Source organism: Mesoplodon bidens (assembly GCF_964165515.1).
Source record: "Mesoplodon bidens genome assembly, chromosome: 12".
Classification (NCBI taxonomy): Eukaryota; Metazoa; Chordata; class Mammalia; order Artiodactyla; family Ziphiidae; genus Mesoplodon; species Mesoplodon bidens.
This window is the reverse complement of record NC_138168.1, coordinates 4,045,277-4,062,010: the sequence shown is the minus strand read 5'-3', so window position 1 is coordinate 4,062,010 and position 16,734 is coordinate 4,045,277. Positions and strand designations below refer to the sequence as shown.

Sequence of the window (16,734 nt, the reverse complement as noted above, 5' to 3'; positions counted from 1 at the left end):
ACGTGAGCAGCTGAGCAGAGACAAGGTGCAGAGCCAGACCCACAAGGCTGTAGGGATTTTAAGCATGGAAGAACAAATAATAAGTATGTTTAAAGAAATAAAAGAAGTACCAAAAGTATGCCTAGGGAACATGAGACTTTCAAAACTTTGGGAAGATCTGAAAAAGAAACAAACAGCATTTCTGGAAATGCAAAATATAAAAATTGACATCAGAAATTTAACGGATAAGGCAAAACATGAGATGGGACATCGCTGAAGAAAGATTAGTGATTAAGACTAAATAATAGGGCTTCCCTGGTGGCGCAGTGGTTAAGAATCCACCTGCCAATGCAGGCAGACGGGTTCGAGCCCTGGTCTGGGAAGATCACACATGCCGCGAGGCAACTAAGCCTGTGCACCACAACTACTGAGCCTGTGCTCTAGAGCCCGTGAGCCACAACTACTGAGCTCACGTGCCTAGAGCCCATGCTCCACAACAAGAGAAGCCACCGCAATGAGAAGCCCACGCACCACAACAAAGAGTAGCCCCCGCTCACTGCAACTAGAGAAAGCCCACGCGCAGCAACGAAGACCAACGCAGCCAAAATAAATAAATAAATTAATTTTAAAAAACAACTAAATAATAGTTGTAGCAGGCATAAAAGGTATATTCTGAACAACTTTCACCAAAATTCTGAAAATGTAGATGAAACAATCAAATCTCGAGAATATAAATTACTGAAAGTGATTAAAGAAGAAATAGAAAGCCTGAATCATCCTAAACCTTTACTTCTGCTGAGTCAGCAGTTAAACATTTTTTCTGACTTGGAAAACACCAGGTCCAGTTTTACAAATGAGTTTTACCAAACAGGTAATTTCAATCTTATTATAAAGTCTTCCAGAAACAGAAAAAGAAGAAACTCTCTCTCCAAGTCGTTTTAAGGGCCTATCAAAACCTTGACACAAAAACCCCGGCAAAGACAGTATAAACGAAGAAAAGTACAAGCTTGTCTCACCTCTGAATATAAATGCAGATCCTAAACAAAAGATGAGGAAACTACAGATCATGACCAAACTGAGAGTAACTCAAGAGTAAGTTTAACGTTTGAAAATTTCAGGTAATTCACCATATTAACAGAGGAGATGCAGAAAAAAATTGTGGGCAGCCAAAGCCTGGACTCAAATGTAAAAACAGAAATTAAGCTTTGTAATGTTCTTTGTAGGCTAATTACACCTTCCCTGCATACCTGGTAATTCACAGTAGGTAAAGCAGTGAAAAGAGGCTAATTTCTTTCTTAAGTAGAAACATGCATATGCAAAAACAGCATATAAAGAAAAGCCAGAAGGGGGGAAAACATGCTTAAAAGAAACTAACACACCATTGTAAGGCAGTTATACTCCAATAAAGATGTAAAAAAAAAAAAAAAAAGTCCCAAAACAGCCATCATTAAACACATTTCTCTCTTTATTCAAAACAGTTACTGAGCCTCTAACTGTACACTGAGACACTGTACTTGACAAGATGTACAGTAATAAAAGCAAAAAAAGGTACAGCCTTTTTCTTGCATAGCTTATGACTACTAATTGATAAAACAGTACATTTTGGTGGAAAAGTAAATTGATTTGAACTTTCTGGAGAGTGATTTGGCAAAACGTCTCAAAACAAAAAATATTAAAAATATTCATAACCCTTTGACTTCAGAAATGATTAGAGATTCGGCCAAGGCTTATGGGCAAGAATTGTTTCTATAGTATAATTAATTTTTTGTACAAAAGCTGAATTTATTGTTTCTGAAAACTGCTGAGTAACTTTAGTTTGTTTACAGTCTCTAGTATCACAGATTCAAAACATATTTTGAACATGTATTTTGCCTCTCAATACAATTATATGATCTAAAAAGTGATCAGGCAACTTGTAAACAATTTATTACCATTTATAGAATATGTTAAAAAAAATCCTTGCCCAGCAGGATACTAGCTTTATTTTTAAAATTGCTGAATCTTTGCATAAACTTTTTAAAAGGCACACATATTTCATTTTATTCTGTGTTTTAAAAAATGCCATCACTTGTTTCCTTTAAAAATTTTTCATCCATTTAAAAATGTTTTGAAGTTCAGCTGTTCAATTTAAGGTAGAATGTAGAAATTTCCTCGTATTTAAATTAAACCTTCCCCTTGTCTTGACTGAACCTAAGAACTCTGCTGGAGTCCTTGTTGGCCTCTTGGTCATGCTTTTCCTAAGACGTGGAATCTCGTCTTTACTGGTCATCACCTGCTATGTCTAAATGAGCCCATGGAGAATGTGTCCCATTCAGGTATGCTGTGGCTGGACATGACCCTGCAGACCTATATTGCCCACTGTTATTAATGAGCTGACAATCTGTAATCTGCCTCCTACAACGTTCAAATAGAGACAGCCCCCAGACACGGTCCTCCATTTCAATGCTGGCCTCAAGTAGTCTGGTCTGCCACCAGTATGAACTGGTAAAAATTCTAGTGATACCTGTCCCTCCCCCCGACCCCCAAGCTATGTCTGTGGCACCTGTTAAGGTCAGTCGAAACATTTCTGATGAACTTTGGATTGAAGATGTACACATAACAGAGAAAGTCAGCTAATATCCTTGGCTTAGCATTAATGTTATTGACTTGTATGGTCTCCCCGTTCTTGGCTCTGATGACATCTCCTGGCTTGAAGGCTTAGGCTTGAGGTTACATTCACAAAGAGGGCCAGACCTATTACATTAAGTGGCAAGCTGAGCTTGTGGCAGTCACAATGGCTGAACACAGGGCAGCTCCTCCCATGTCAGCCCTCAGGACGTTGATGTTTGCAGACACCTTGATAAGATTACCACCAGGGCCAAAGGACATCCCCTTCCCAAAAATACGAGTGGCACTTTACTTGCATTGAGGCTGCCCCTGTAGTGAATCCGCAAGAAGACCAGATGTTCATTACATCATTTGGCCACACTTTAAAAAGATCCAATTTCTGGGTCTTCAGTCCAAGACGTAGATGTGATCTAGACCTGAGCTTTTACTCTTAGAACTTTAAGATTCTTCTCCATTATTTCTGCAAATATGGTAGGTATCATCTCATAGGCTGGTGTCTCCAACAAATAGGAGGCCAAGTTCTGCCCAGAAGCAAATAGGACTCCTCTCTACCAGGCCTGCGATTCCCCACTTCCACGTAGCTAAGCAAAGACAAGAGTTTTGTCTTTCTGCTTCAGCTCCGCACATTCGTATAGACCAAGATATGCCCTTCCCACTGCTGGGCAACCCCATGGATAGTCCTCCACAGATGAGATCTCTCTGTCGTGAAGCTGCCTGCACTCTGCTGGAGTAGCAACGCTGGATTATTTTGCCTTCATTCTGGCTTTCCTGGTCATTTGTTCTGTCTGCCTTTTTACCCAGGATAACAGGATGGTGGAGAAGTCAGGACGCAGGCCATAAAAGGTTTGTGTTTTGCCTGCCTTCGGAGGTGGTTCAGAATGATCAAATTTCTCTCGATATTTCAGAAATCAGTTTATCACGATTATCTCCTGTCCATGTAAACTGTGAAGCAACTTCTTTTCCTTTGGCACAGATTCCTAAAACAAGGCCCTTTGCTATGGCTGTGGTAGGGAGACCCTAGTCCCAAAGATGCTTTATGCCCAGGCCCAGATAGGGACTCTGTTTATCAACTTAAAAACTGGAAACAGCCTCAGACTTCATACAGATAGTCATACAAATGAATATTATGCAGTCATTAAATATTATGTTTGCAAATCACATTAATGGCCAGGGAAACTCTTCCCAAAAATAAAACATTAAGGGAAAAAAGCAAAATCAACACTATTCATGATTGAATATCATACAGGCATCACAAATCATGTTTCAAAGTGATGGAAGACAACAGCATATAATTGTTAAAAGTCACAGACTCTGGAGTGAGATCTGAGTTTGAATCCCGTCTCTATCACTTACGAGCTTTGTGAACTTTTAAAATCTCTCTGTGATTCAGTTTGCTCATGTGACAAAGGTAGACAATGACAGTACTTATATTAGAGACTCTTGAAAAGATTCAGTGAGTTAATATGTATAAAGTGCTTATAAGAGTGATACCACATTGTAAATACTCAATAAATATAAGCTATTCTTATTAAATTATATAAGAAACTATTAATGACATAAATGAAGAAAGCAGGATTTAACATTATGTACAGTATGATTCTAGTTTTGTAAAACCAACTGCCTTCTCTTTTCATCACCGCCCCCCCCCACCAACCGCAGTTCTCCCCTGCATGTATGCAGAGAAAACTCCGGAAGGCGAGACACTTAAATGCTAACGCTGAAGGATATGATTCAGAAACTTTGTTTTTTCCTTTTTAGACTTTTTCATTTTAAAATTTCCAACAAGCACTATAGATTTCTTTTAAAATTAGAGAGAATTTTTTTTTTTTTTAATGGACTCCCGTTTCTTCTCGCTGGGCCACGGTACCCTGCCTCAGTGCTAGAGTGCTGATTTTTTTTGTTTTTTTTCCCACAGAGATACAATTTACGGACATAACTTTCAGGTTAGTAGGTAAGATAAGAGAAGGATGACTGGAGGAAAACATATCAAAAATACCAGAATGATGTCTAGAGGAGAATATATTAGAAAGGAAAAATTGGCAGGCGCCCACGTCATGGAGGAGAAAAGTAATTTCCATATTTCCATGTAGAGAAATGGGTCAGCTAGTGATGACACTCATGATAAAAGTCAGCACAAGGCTGGGGATAAGGAAAATGAGTTTTTCCCCCATCCAGGTTGATTTGCTTAGGTTTTGTGTTCACAGCCTACCAAAGTCAAGATGTCTCATATATTACGTAGGGACAAAAATTTGAATAAGGTTAAGTGACACAGATATGTCTGAAAACAAAGCCTACTTCTTTAGAAAATAAAATATATGATTTGAAGAAGGAATAATACACCGAAGTCACCTTTCTTTTAATTTGAATATATTTGTCTTTATAAATCAATCTACTGTAACAAAAATGTCCCTGGAGTGCTATCATATTTTCTGCCTGCCCAGCATCTTTTGAACACCCTTGAAATGTTTGAGGAATTTCTTTCCTTATTGGCCCTATTTCCCTAGGTCAGAAGCCAGAAAACTTGTTCCCCCAGACTCCTAAGAAGCTTAAAGGAGGAAATCCCAGCTTGCTTTACCCAAGCCCTTTCTCAGAATTTTCAGTCCATTTCACTGTGACTTGTAAACCTGAATGTAGAAATGGAGTGGGATCATGTAAGAAGTGAAAAAGAATGCAACATTTGGTCAGATGCTAAACTGGATCCTGGGAGCCACACATACGAATGACTTTCTTTTTTAAGCCAATTGCTATCGACCACAAAAAACCAAAACAAGTCTTCAAATCTCTCATGAACGTCTGAAAACATTATTAATGAGGTTACATGGATCATAAAAAGCAGAGGAACAGGAAATAATCTGAACTTTAAAAAATACAGTTCAACTACATCCTGATTTCTGTAATCAGCTCTATACTGCAAATTACCACTTCACCACAGTAAATTTGCAAATGTATGGGGAAGCTTAAAAAGATCTTTTAACACCTGTTTTAGGGACACCAACCACCTTATACAATCACCTCCGCACATTTAGAGAACAAGATTCATTGACCAAGTCTGCTTAAATTTTAAAACATGAACGCATTCAGTGATAATTTTATTTTGCAGAGCAGAAAGAAGCACAAGGGAGCTTCTAAATGTTGGCTCTCATTATACTTCCAATTATTTCAATTATTTCAGATCATACATAAAGCAATTTCCCCTCTGACAGAATACTGGATAAAGATATCCAAAGGAATCCAAATAGCAGCAGTCTTTGTACATATGGTAAATTATCTTCTTGGGGGGAAAAAGCTGTAAGTTAGGTGATGTAATATGAATTTGATTTTCTTGTGGAAACACTATTATAACAAAGGCTTGCGTAACTAAATCTATTCCAACTTTAAATATATGACTACAAACACTGTATTTAATCAACTCTTCTGTAATATTTCAAACATGATTCTAAAAAACCAATATGGCAACCAAAATAATAAGACCATGCCAAGTATGATTCCTGATTGAGTTCATGATAAAAATCAGAGGTTAAAGAAATAAATCTTTCTTTGGGTAAAGGTAAGATATCCATTTAGCCCACAAGCCAATGAATGCTTTCTTAACAACTTTCTTACTTCTTAGGCATGGCTTTTCAATAGCCATGTTTGTCCTGCATACCCTGGGCCCTAATTCTATCCAATGTAATAAACACTGACCTACTAGAATTGTCTGTTGCATCATGAAACTAAGATTTTTAGGGGCAAAGGGTCGCTTCAATGCTTTTAGAGAAAATGTCATTTTTGCTAAGCTTCTTTTATAATTAAAGGACTAGATAAGGGCTTTCTATAAATAAACAACAGAAGATTGCTGATTTTCTTAAGAGTCCAGTTCCTCAACACCACCATCTATACTTTGAACCTTAATGTTATGTCATGGATGTCTTTAAGATGAAGATAACCAACATTTACTTCTTCAGTATTTTCTATCCATCCTTCCAACCCTCAAAGTGTGCATTTATACCATCAACAAGCTTAAAAGCTTTTAAATAAATGATGCCCACACTCAAAAAACAATTAATTATTGTGTATATATCAAAACTTTCCACCTCAACCTGAAGTCTTATATGTTATGTTACATATTATAGTAATAAAGTAAACTATAATCAGTGTGATAATTTCTTTTATATTTTATTTTTTATGGAAGTACAGTTAATTCACAATGTTGTGTTAGTTTCTGGTGCACAGCAAAGTGAGTCAGCTTTACATACATATATGTATATATATATATATTTTTTCATATTCTTTTCCATTATAGTTTATTACATGATATTGAATATAGTTCCCTGTGCTATACAGTAGGACCTTGTTGTTTATCTATTTTATATATAATAGTTTGTATCTGCTAATTCCAAACTCCTAATTTATCCCTCCTTCTCCCCTTTCCCCTTTGGTAACCATAAGTTTGTTTTCTATGTCTGTGAGTCTGTTTCTGTTTTGTAAATAAGTTCATTTGTATCATATTTTAGATTCCACATATAAGTGATATCATATGATATTTGTCTTTCTCTGCCTTACTTCACTTAGTATGATAATCTCTAGGTCCATCCATGTTGCTGCAAATGGCATTATTTCATTCTTTTTAATGGCTCAGTGATATTCCATTGTATATATGTACCACATATTCATTATCCATTCATCTGTCGATGGACATTTAGGTTGCTTCCATATCTTGGCTATTGTAAATAGTGCTGCTATGAACATTGGGGTGCATGTATATTTTCGAATTCTGGTTTTGTCCAGATATATCACCTGGAGTGGGGTTGCTGGATCATACAGTGGTTCTACTTTTAGTCTTTTAAGGAATCTCCATATTGTTCTCCATAGTGGCTACACCAATTTACATTCCCACCAACAGTGTATGAGGGTTTGCTTTTCTCCACACCCTCTCCAGCATTTGTTATTTGTAGACTACTTAATGATGGTCATTCTGACCGGTGTGAGGTGATAGATACCTCATAGTAGTTTGGGTTTGCATTTCTCTAATAATTAGCGATGTTGAGCATCTTTTCATATGCTTATTGGCCGTATGTCTTCTTTGGAGACATGTCTATTTAGATCTTCTGCCCATTTTTTGACTGGGTTGCTTGTTTTTTTGTTATTGAGTTGTATGAACTGTTTGTGTATTTTGCAAACTAAGCCCTTGTCGGTATGTGAGGACTTCTTAAATTTTATCCCTGCTACCTCCTGGCCCAAACCCTCAGATGCAGTCTGGCTTCCCTCTAACACCTCTCCTCCCTACATGGTACAAGGATGTTCCCTTTCTTAGGGCTCAAAAGATAAGCCTTAGACTAGCCTTCCACTTTGCATAGAATACCTTTTTTTCATTTTTTGGTATGCCACTCATTATTTTCAAACTTTTTTTATCTTCAAATAATTTTAGACTCAGAGAAAAGTTGCAAAAAAAAGTACAGGGTGTTCCCATATGCCCCTAACCAGCTTCCCCTAATATTAACATCTTCCATAACCACAGGACAACTACCCAAACCAGGAAATTAATATGTGTACAATATTTACTAAGTAAACTACAGACCTTATTCAACTTCATCAGTTTTCATTTGTTGCATTTAGATCCCTAATCCATTCGGAGTTTATTCTTAAGTGTGGTGTGAGATATGGATCAAATTTACCATTTTCCAAATAGCAACCCCATTGTTCACAACAGCATTATTCATAATAGCCAAAAAATAGAAGCAACCAAAACATCCATAAACTGATGAATGGATGAATTAAAATGTGATATATCCATACAATGGAGTATTACTCAGCAATAAAAAGGAAGGAAGCATTGATACATGCTACAACATGAATGAAGCTTCAAAACATTATGTTAGGGCATCCCTGGTGGCGCAGTGGTTGAGAGTCCGCCTGCTGATGCAGGGGACACGGGTTCGTGCCCTGGTCTGGGAAAATCCCACATGCCGCGGAGCGGCTGGGCCCGTGAGCCATGGCCCCTGAGCCTGCACGTCCGGAGCCTGTGCTCTGCAACAGGAGAGGCCACAACAATGAGAGGCCTGCGTACCACAAAAAAAAAAAAAAAAAAAAATGTCCTGAGCATGGTGACTACAGTTCATAATACTGTATTATATACTTGAAAATTGCTACGAGAGTGGATCTTAAAAGTCTTTGTCACGAGAAAAAAAATTTGTAACTGTGTCTGGTGATAGATGTTAACTAGACTTATTGTGGTGATCATTTCGCAATGTATACAAATATTGAATCACTACACCGTACATCTGAAACTAACATAACATTATATTCAATTATATGTCAATTTAAAAAACTTGATGCCTTGGAAATGAAAAAAATATCCATTGAACTAAAACTCAACAGTTGGGATAAACACCAGAATGAGTGAACTGGACAATCTAGCAGTGAGGAATTTATCCCAAATGTGCACACGCGCACATACACACACACAAAAGAACATTTAAGAGATAAGCAGAATAGACTGAAAGACTCCAATATAAGTCTAATAGGAGGTCAACAGAGGAAATGGCGGGGTGGGGGGGAGATAATGGAGATTTCATATATAATAGCTAGTGATTTTCCAGAACTAAGTGAAAGACAGGAGTCCTCAGGTGGAGTAGTCTCAGAATACTAAGTAGAACACATTTTTAAAAATCCACACCAAGGCATCACGATAAAGCTAGAGTACATCAAGCATAAAGATAGACTCTTACAGACCAGTAGGAGAAAAGAGATGGATTCCATCTGCAGAGCAGCAGCAAATAATATTATAATAGCTGTCTTATCAACAGAACAAGAGGGCAGAAGGCAATGAGTGATAGATCTTCAAACTGAAAAGGGGTACAGAATTCTATACCTAGCTGAGCCATCATTCAAGAGCAAAATGAAGACATTTCAGACAGACAGTCTGTGAAAGGAATACTAAAGGATACGGAATGTCGGGAAAGAAAACAAAAAGTATGACACTGATATGTATATATGCAATGAATATTAAAATATTTAAAATCAATCACTAATTTATTTGTTTTTAAGTGAAACAAAGACAGTAGACCATAACAATGTGGCCGATGTGGGGTACAGGGAAGGAATGTGCTTAACAGGTAGTTAAAATACGGTAAGGTACTTGCCTGTTTGAAAAAGGTAAAGATATTGAACAATTTTGTTTTTACTACAACGCTTTATATATTTAAACATTCTAAGAGCAACCACTGAAAGAAGAAACCTGCAAGCTATTGCAAGAAACTTGCAAGCTATTCCAAGCCAGCAGAGGAAATTTTTTAGAAAGGGATGAAAAACCTATCAAGACAACAAGGAATAAGAAATAAGGAAAAAAGAATAAAAGATCAAGTGTGACAATGAAAAAAAACACACGTGTACACCCAACTGTATTATTAATCACAATAAAGTAAGTAGATTTAACTCCCCTATTTAAAATAAAACTACCAAGAGCCACGTCTTCTGTTTGCAGTGCTCTGATTTCTGTTAAAATTATTAGTGTATTTGGGGGACTTAGTGCTGAAAAGCAGCTGATGGTTCAAATGGACAATATACGAAATGTTTATGGCCTTTACAAATGGGTTTCAAGCTGAAGGTAAATGAGAAGGAAACAATAAGACCAACAGAAACAGACTCAGAAACATTGGGACTAGGGACAAAATGTAGTTGTTTATAAAGAACATCAATCAGCTCTAAAGAGACAAGAAAAGGCACCAGTACTTAAACATTACTTGGCTAATTGTTGACTTCATTTTAGTCTTTTCTGTTATTACAGCTTCGAAAACATACCAGACATCCTCTTGTATGCTACAGATTTATCAAACCACCTTCAGTTACTGCAAGCTAACTGCTGATGCTCGCTGCCTGAGGCCCAGGCTGAGCTACAGAAACACTCTCCCTGCTGTCTCAACGCCATCGCTACTCTGGGACCTTCATTCCCAATGTGTAACCTAGAAGGAAGCAACGTGCTGATCTCTAAGGGGAATGCCAGCCTTAGGCTGCATGCTAGCCTTTCCTCTTTAGACTAATTTAATCCACAAGCTCTCACACTTCTGTGAATCCTTCAACTCCTGACACTAGCATCAGTGGATTCCTGAGGCGGAGGGATGAGAAACCTGGGGTCTAGGCAGGCGAGTGACTTGCGCCCAGATGTACCTGTTGCAGGTACAGCAGCCAAGACCAGAACCCAGATCCGTCTCCCACCTCCACGCCAGGGCTTTTCCACACTACGTCGTATGTCAGGTCTACGAGAGCGAGGACCGAAAGGATAATAAAGTAACTCCATTCTTGTTCCTCACAGCTGCCCTGGCCTGGTCCTCCACACCTCCTCTGTTCTAAATCTTCTCTCTGCTGAGCAATCCGTGGTTCCTGGGTGGGCTCACGAGACGTTCTCAGCAGAGGCTCAGGACGGTGTCCCTTCCAATCCGCCATTCCCTTGAAGGCTGGCATCCCTCCCAGGCTGCCCTTTCCCCTTCGAGCCAGAAAATCTCCTTCAAACACACCAGAAGAAGCCAGTGCAATCATTTCAATCTTGATGCAACTTTGTTTCTAAAAGCAGACATGTAGCTTTAGTTGCCTCTTCAAGGAAGCAAGACCAGGAAGCCACTTGGCTAAACAGCCATGCTCAGTGTGGGAAAGAATCAAGTCCCTTTGTTAATAGCTCTGGGCAAGGGGAGAGTCTCACATTTTAGAAACCTTTCTTGGAGTAACCATACTTCCAAGTAAAATACATGCAAATGCAAAACCACTGGAAAACTGCTAAGCCACAAATGTTTCAATGTGGACCAGGATCAGAGTCAGAAACAGACGTTGAAACCGAAAGCAGAAGAAGCCTGAGGGAGGGTAGAGAAGAGAGAGGCAGAGAAATCAAAGGCTGTGCAGAGAACATTCCAGGTTTCTCCTCTTGCTTTTCTCTGGCACACAGCCTACCTGACAGTGTTTTCCCCTCACCTGCCTCCACAGGAAAGAGTGAGCCGGGTCTCTCAGGCGGGAAGAGCCGAGGGCCAGACAGCACCCTAACCCCATCATTCCTGACCTTTCTTTGTGGCTGGTAGGAAGATCCTGTGACAGAGACCCCATTCTCTTGGAGAGCAAAACAAAAACAAAAACAAAAACCCTACATTATGTGGCTTTATCTATGCTTCCCTTCAGTTCAACACTTTCAAGATGTTCAAAAGAAATAAGGACTTAGTCCCCTTAAGGAATAGCGTTTTATTATTCAGTCTGGGTGAATACATTCGGAACAGCAGGGAACAAACAAAATGACTCTGTGCATCTACTTTCAAAGGAACTTTAGATTTTAACCCAACCCCCTCATTGCACAGACAAAGAAACTGGGACCCACAGAGGTTACCTGGCTAGGTGGGGTCACGAAACCCAGGTGGTGGCAGATCTGAGACTAGAGCTTGAGTGTCCTACATCAGGGTGAGTGACTGTCCTAGGACACCAGCCTTGCTAAGAGAAGGAGAGGTTACAAGGGCTGCACGGCCCTGAGGGAGAGAGGATGCTAAGTTCATGCTGAATGGCACAAAGGTGAGTTACAGAGATAAATGACCCCCGGATTCTACCAAGCATCTGAATGCAAAAGGGAAAAATCGTGGTAGAAGAAAAGAAAAAAACAAAAAAACAGCAAAAGAAAAAATACAAACTGCGGGCTTCCCTGGTGGCGCAGTGGTTGAGAGTCCGCCTGCCGATGCAGGGGACACGGGTTCGTGCCCCGGTCCGGGAAGATCCCACATGCCGCGGAGCGGCTGGGCCTGTGAGCCATGGCCGCTGAGCCTACGCGTCTGGAGCCTGTGCTCCGCAACGGGAGAGGCCACAACAGTGAGAGGCCCGCGTACCGCAAAAAACAAAACAGAAAAAAAAAACCCAAAAAACAAACTGCATGACAACAATTCAGTTTACTTCATTTGTTAGGGACTGTGTAATGTGCAGATGAATAAGAAAATGTGAAGAAAAGAGGAAAATAAGCTACTTGAGCTAATGACTAGGTGTTCATCATAACTGAAAGATTTTCTTCCTTTACATTTCTCACTTCGGTGGGAATTTATTCCATTTTCATTGAAGTGTTTCTTACCTTGGTTCTCAAAAACCTTTTTCAGAAATGCTTTGTGTGTGTTTTTTTTTTTGCTTTCCAAAAATTAATTTACTTTTTTAGGGGTGTTTGTTATAATGCAGATCCCTGGGCTCTCCTCCGGAGTTACTGAAGCAGAATCTCTCGGGCTCTCACTCAGATATCTGAATTTTGAACAAGTTTCCTATGGACGCTGACATGCAAGAACAAGAACCATCCATAATCCTGGCATTGCAGAATCAGCCAAACCCATCTGTCCTCCAGGCCTCCCCTCACCCACTTCAGAGTTACTGCGTCTGAGGCACAGAGACAGTGAGTGCCCTCCAAACACAGAGGCTCCCCAGGCCCTGCCAGGCCTGCTCTCGCCGCCAGGCTGTGAAGGACAGAACCTGTTTGATTTGAAGACTCTATACTTTTAGGCTCAAAGTGCAAATAAGTATTGCTTTGCTAATGAAAAACATACCAGATTTTTCTGTCATGAGGATGTATTTTCCCTTCAAGGTCAGGGGAAAAAAGTTACCTTATTAAAAACAAGCAAACAAAACAAGAGACAGAATGATTGACTTTCTGGGCTATGCCTCGTTCCTACTTCTCTTAATAAGGCCGAAGCCAGGGTGCCCCAGCCCTACCAGGCTCCCCACCAAGTGGTAGCCCCTCAGAGTAAAGGCCATGGAAGGCCTGGGAACTGTCCCGCTTTGCCTACAAGCCCAACTCCTTGGAAGGGATAGACATTTCTGAGGAGCAGCGCATGTGGCAGGGAATCTGGGACAAGGGAGCAGCCTCCTGAAAGAAGCAGTGTAGCAGCGAGAAGACTCCTGGGCTCGCTGACCCTCTGGGAAACCTCCAGGCTCTTTCCTGGCCTCTCCGTGTATTCTCTAGAATGTGGCCAAACAGCAGAGTCCAACACGAGAAGAGACAGAGGATGGAGAATTCAGGCTCGAGACCTGTATGAATCCAAGGATACCTGCTTATTTCCCCAAACCGCAGAACGCCCCACGGGGCAGAAAGGAAGCTTAGGGCAACATCCTTTTCACACCCAAATTGTTGAGGCAGTTCTCAGAAATCTGTTTTAAGGAGAGAGACTGGAAATAGCCAGAGCAGTAATCACTACCTTCGAGACTGGATTCCCTAAATATAACGAGTGGCACTCAACCCCGGATTATCTCTGCCCACTGAGGTCGAAGGCGTTATAGAAGGGAAGAAAGAAGGCCTACGTGCCTTGGGACCTGAGGGCACCAACGCTGCACGCTCTCGAATCTCTGGATGGTGCGTGCGGATCAGGACAATTTCTATCTAGCAAGCGCCTGCCCATCTTGATGCGGGTCTGCCTGCCTCCTTATTCCACCTGCAGCAACCCTTGGACATCTGGAGTGGCTCGCAGCCTCCCTCTCCTCTATTCCCACCTCATAACAGGACCCCGGTTTATAAAGCCCTCCTTTGACAGTCTTCAGGAAGGCTGACTGTCTTCATGCCAGTGACGAAACAGAGGAAAAGGCAGAATACAGCCAGTAATTGAGTCCCAGCATCTCCAACGAGGCCAACTTTATACCAAAATATATTTCTGTGCGTGTGTATATATATACATATATAGAATGAGAGACACTAACAAGAAATACTCTAAAATGTCAATCCTGGTGACTCCCAGTGATTTTCACTCCCTTTACATTTTTCTGTGTTTCCCAATTTTTTATCATCAAGGAGATTATCTTTTTATAATCATTTAATAAAACGTTACCTTAGAAGATAATAAAGGCTATAATTTACCTAGACATGAGCGTGGCATATGATAGACAAGACCGTTTACGTAGTGTAACGTCTGAAAGTAGACAGTAAAAAAATGGTGTACAGATAGACTCCTCACTTTCCCTTTCTGTAGCCCCTTTGTTGCTCCTCATCTGCAAAGTTCCTGGGCCCCTGCCTACCCATTTCTTGGAGCCCCTATATAGACTGCATATACATATAAAAAAGTTCTTAAGTTGGAACCACAACATCAAACTTCCATACAATCAAAGCCTTTCACCTGATATGCCAACTAATGGCCAAATTTGTATGTGTTGTTTTCTTCTTCTCTTTGGATACAGATATTAAAACAGGTAGTGAAAAAGTAGCTGGATGGGAGAATTATCCATAAAATTATTAGTTTCTGAACAATTGAGAAGTTGAATACAGCTGACCCTTGAACAACGTGGAGATTAATCTGTGTGTAACTCACAGCTGGCCCTCTGCATCCGCGGTTCCTTTCCATTGGCACATTCAAACCACCACAGACCACGCACTACAGTGATATTCACCATCGAAAAATACCATGTATAAGTGGAATTGTGCAGTTCGAACCCATGTTATTCAAGGGTCACCGTATATGGTTTTCACGTCATGGAAATGTGGACACTGGATATCAGTGCGTTTCTTATAGTTAAAATCAAACTGCATACGAATTGTAAAATTTTTTGTTCTAATTCTGTGAAGAACGCCATTGGTAGTTTGACAGGGGTTGCGTTGAATCTGTAGATTGCTTTCGGTATTATTGTCACTTTCACAGCATTGATTCTTCCAATCCAAGAACATGGTATATTTCTCCATCTGTTTATATCAGCTTTGATTTCTTTCATCAGTATTTCATAGTTCTCTGAGTACAAGTCTTTCACCTTCTTAGGTAGTTTTACTCCTAGGTATTTTATTCTTTTTGTTGCAATGGTAAATGGGAGTATTTCCTTAATTTCTCTTTCTGAATTTTCGCTGTCAGTGTATAGGAATGCCAGAGATTTCTGTGCATTAATTTTGTATCCTGCAACCTTACCAAATTCACTGATTAGTTCTAGTAGTTTTCTGGTGGCATCTTTAGGATTTTCTATGTATAGTATCATGTCATCGGCAATGACAGTTTTACCTCTTCTTTTCCAATTTGTATTCCTTTTATTGCTTTTTCTTTTCTGATTGCTGTAGCTAGGACTTCCAAAACTATGTTGAATAAGAGTGGCCAGAGTGGACATCCTTGTCTTGTTCCTGATCTTAGTGGAAATGCTTTCAGTTTTTCACCATTGAGAATGATGTTTGCTGTGGGTTTGTCATATATGGCCTTAATTATGTTGAGGTAGGTTCCCTCTATGCCCATTTTCTGGAGAGTTTTTATCATAAATTGGTGTTGAATTTTGTCAACAGCTTTTTCTGCATCTATTGAGATGATCATATGGTTTTTATTCTTCAATTTGTTAATATGGTGTATCACATTGATTTGCATATATTGAAGAATCCTTGCATCCCTGGGATAAATCCCACTTGATCATGGTGTATGATCCTTTTAATGTGCTTTTGGATTCTGTTTGCTAGTATTTTGCACAAAAACAGAAATATAGACCAATGGCACAGGATAGAAAGCCCAGAGATAAACTCATGCACATATGGGCACCTAATTTACAACAAAGGAGGCAAGAACATACAGTGGAGAAAAGACAGCCTCTTCAATAAGTGGTGCTGGAAAAACTGGACAGTTACCTGTAAAAGAATGAAATTAGAACACTCCTTAACACCATACACAAAAATAAACTCAAAATGGATTAAAGACTTAAATGTAAGACCAGACACCTTAAAACTCTTAGAGGAAAACACAGGAAAAACACTCTGACATAAACCACAGTAAGCCCTTTTTTGATCCACCTCCTAGAGTAACAGAAATAAAAACAAAATAAACAAATGGGACTTAATTAAACTTAAAAGTTTTTTCACAGCAAAGGAAACCATAAACAAGACAAAAAGACAGCCCTCAGAATGGGAGAAAATATTTGCAAATGAAACAACAGACAAAGGATTAATCTCCAAAATATACAAACAGCTCATGGAGCTCAATATCAAAAAGACGAACAATCCAGTTAAAAAATGGGCGGAAGGGCTTCCCTGGTGGCACAGTGGTTGAGAGTCCGCCTGCCGATGCAGGTGACACGGGTTCGTGCCCCGGTCCGGGAAGATCCCACATGCCGCAGAGCGGCTGGGCCTGTGAGCCATGGCCGCTGAGCCTGCGCGTCCGGAGCCTGTGCTCCGCAATGGGAGAGGCCACAGCAGTGAGAGGCCCGTGTACCGCAAAAAATAAA

The 16,734-nt window shown here is 40.0% G+C and overlaps 1 protein-coding gene across 3 annotated transcripts in view; it reads right to left on the bottom strand.

Annotated features, from left to right (window-relative positions):
* UBE3D (ubiquitin protein ligase E3D) overlaps positions 1–16,734 on the bottom strand; it is a 224,599-nt gene that overhangs the window by 106,727 nt on the left and 101,138 nt on the right. The window contains exon 10 of one of the 3 annotated variants that reach the window (XM_081250507.1): positions 14,394–16,141. The exons of the other annotated variants lie outside the window; for them this stretch is intronic. Coding sequence (XP_081106633.1) covers positions 16,061–16,141 — 81 coding nt within the window. The 3' untranslated portion in view covers positions 14,394–16,060. Of the gene's footprint in view, positions 1–14,393; positions 16,142–16,734 lie in introns of those variants that run through there. 3 annotated transcript variants of the gene reach the window in all.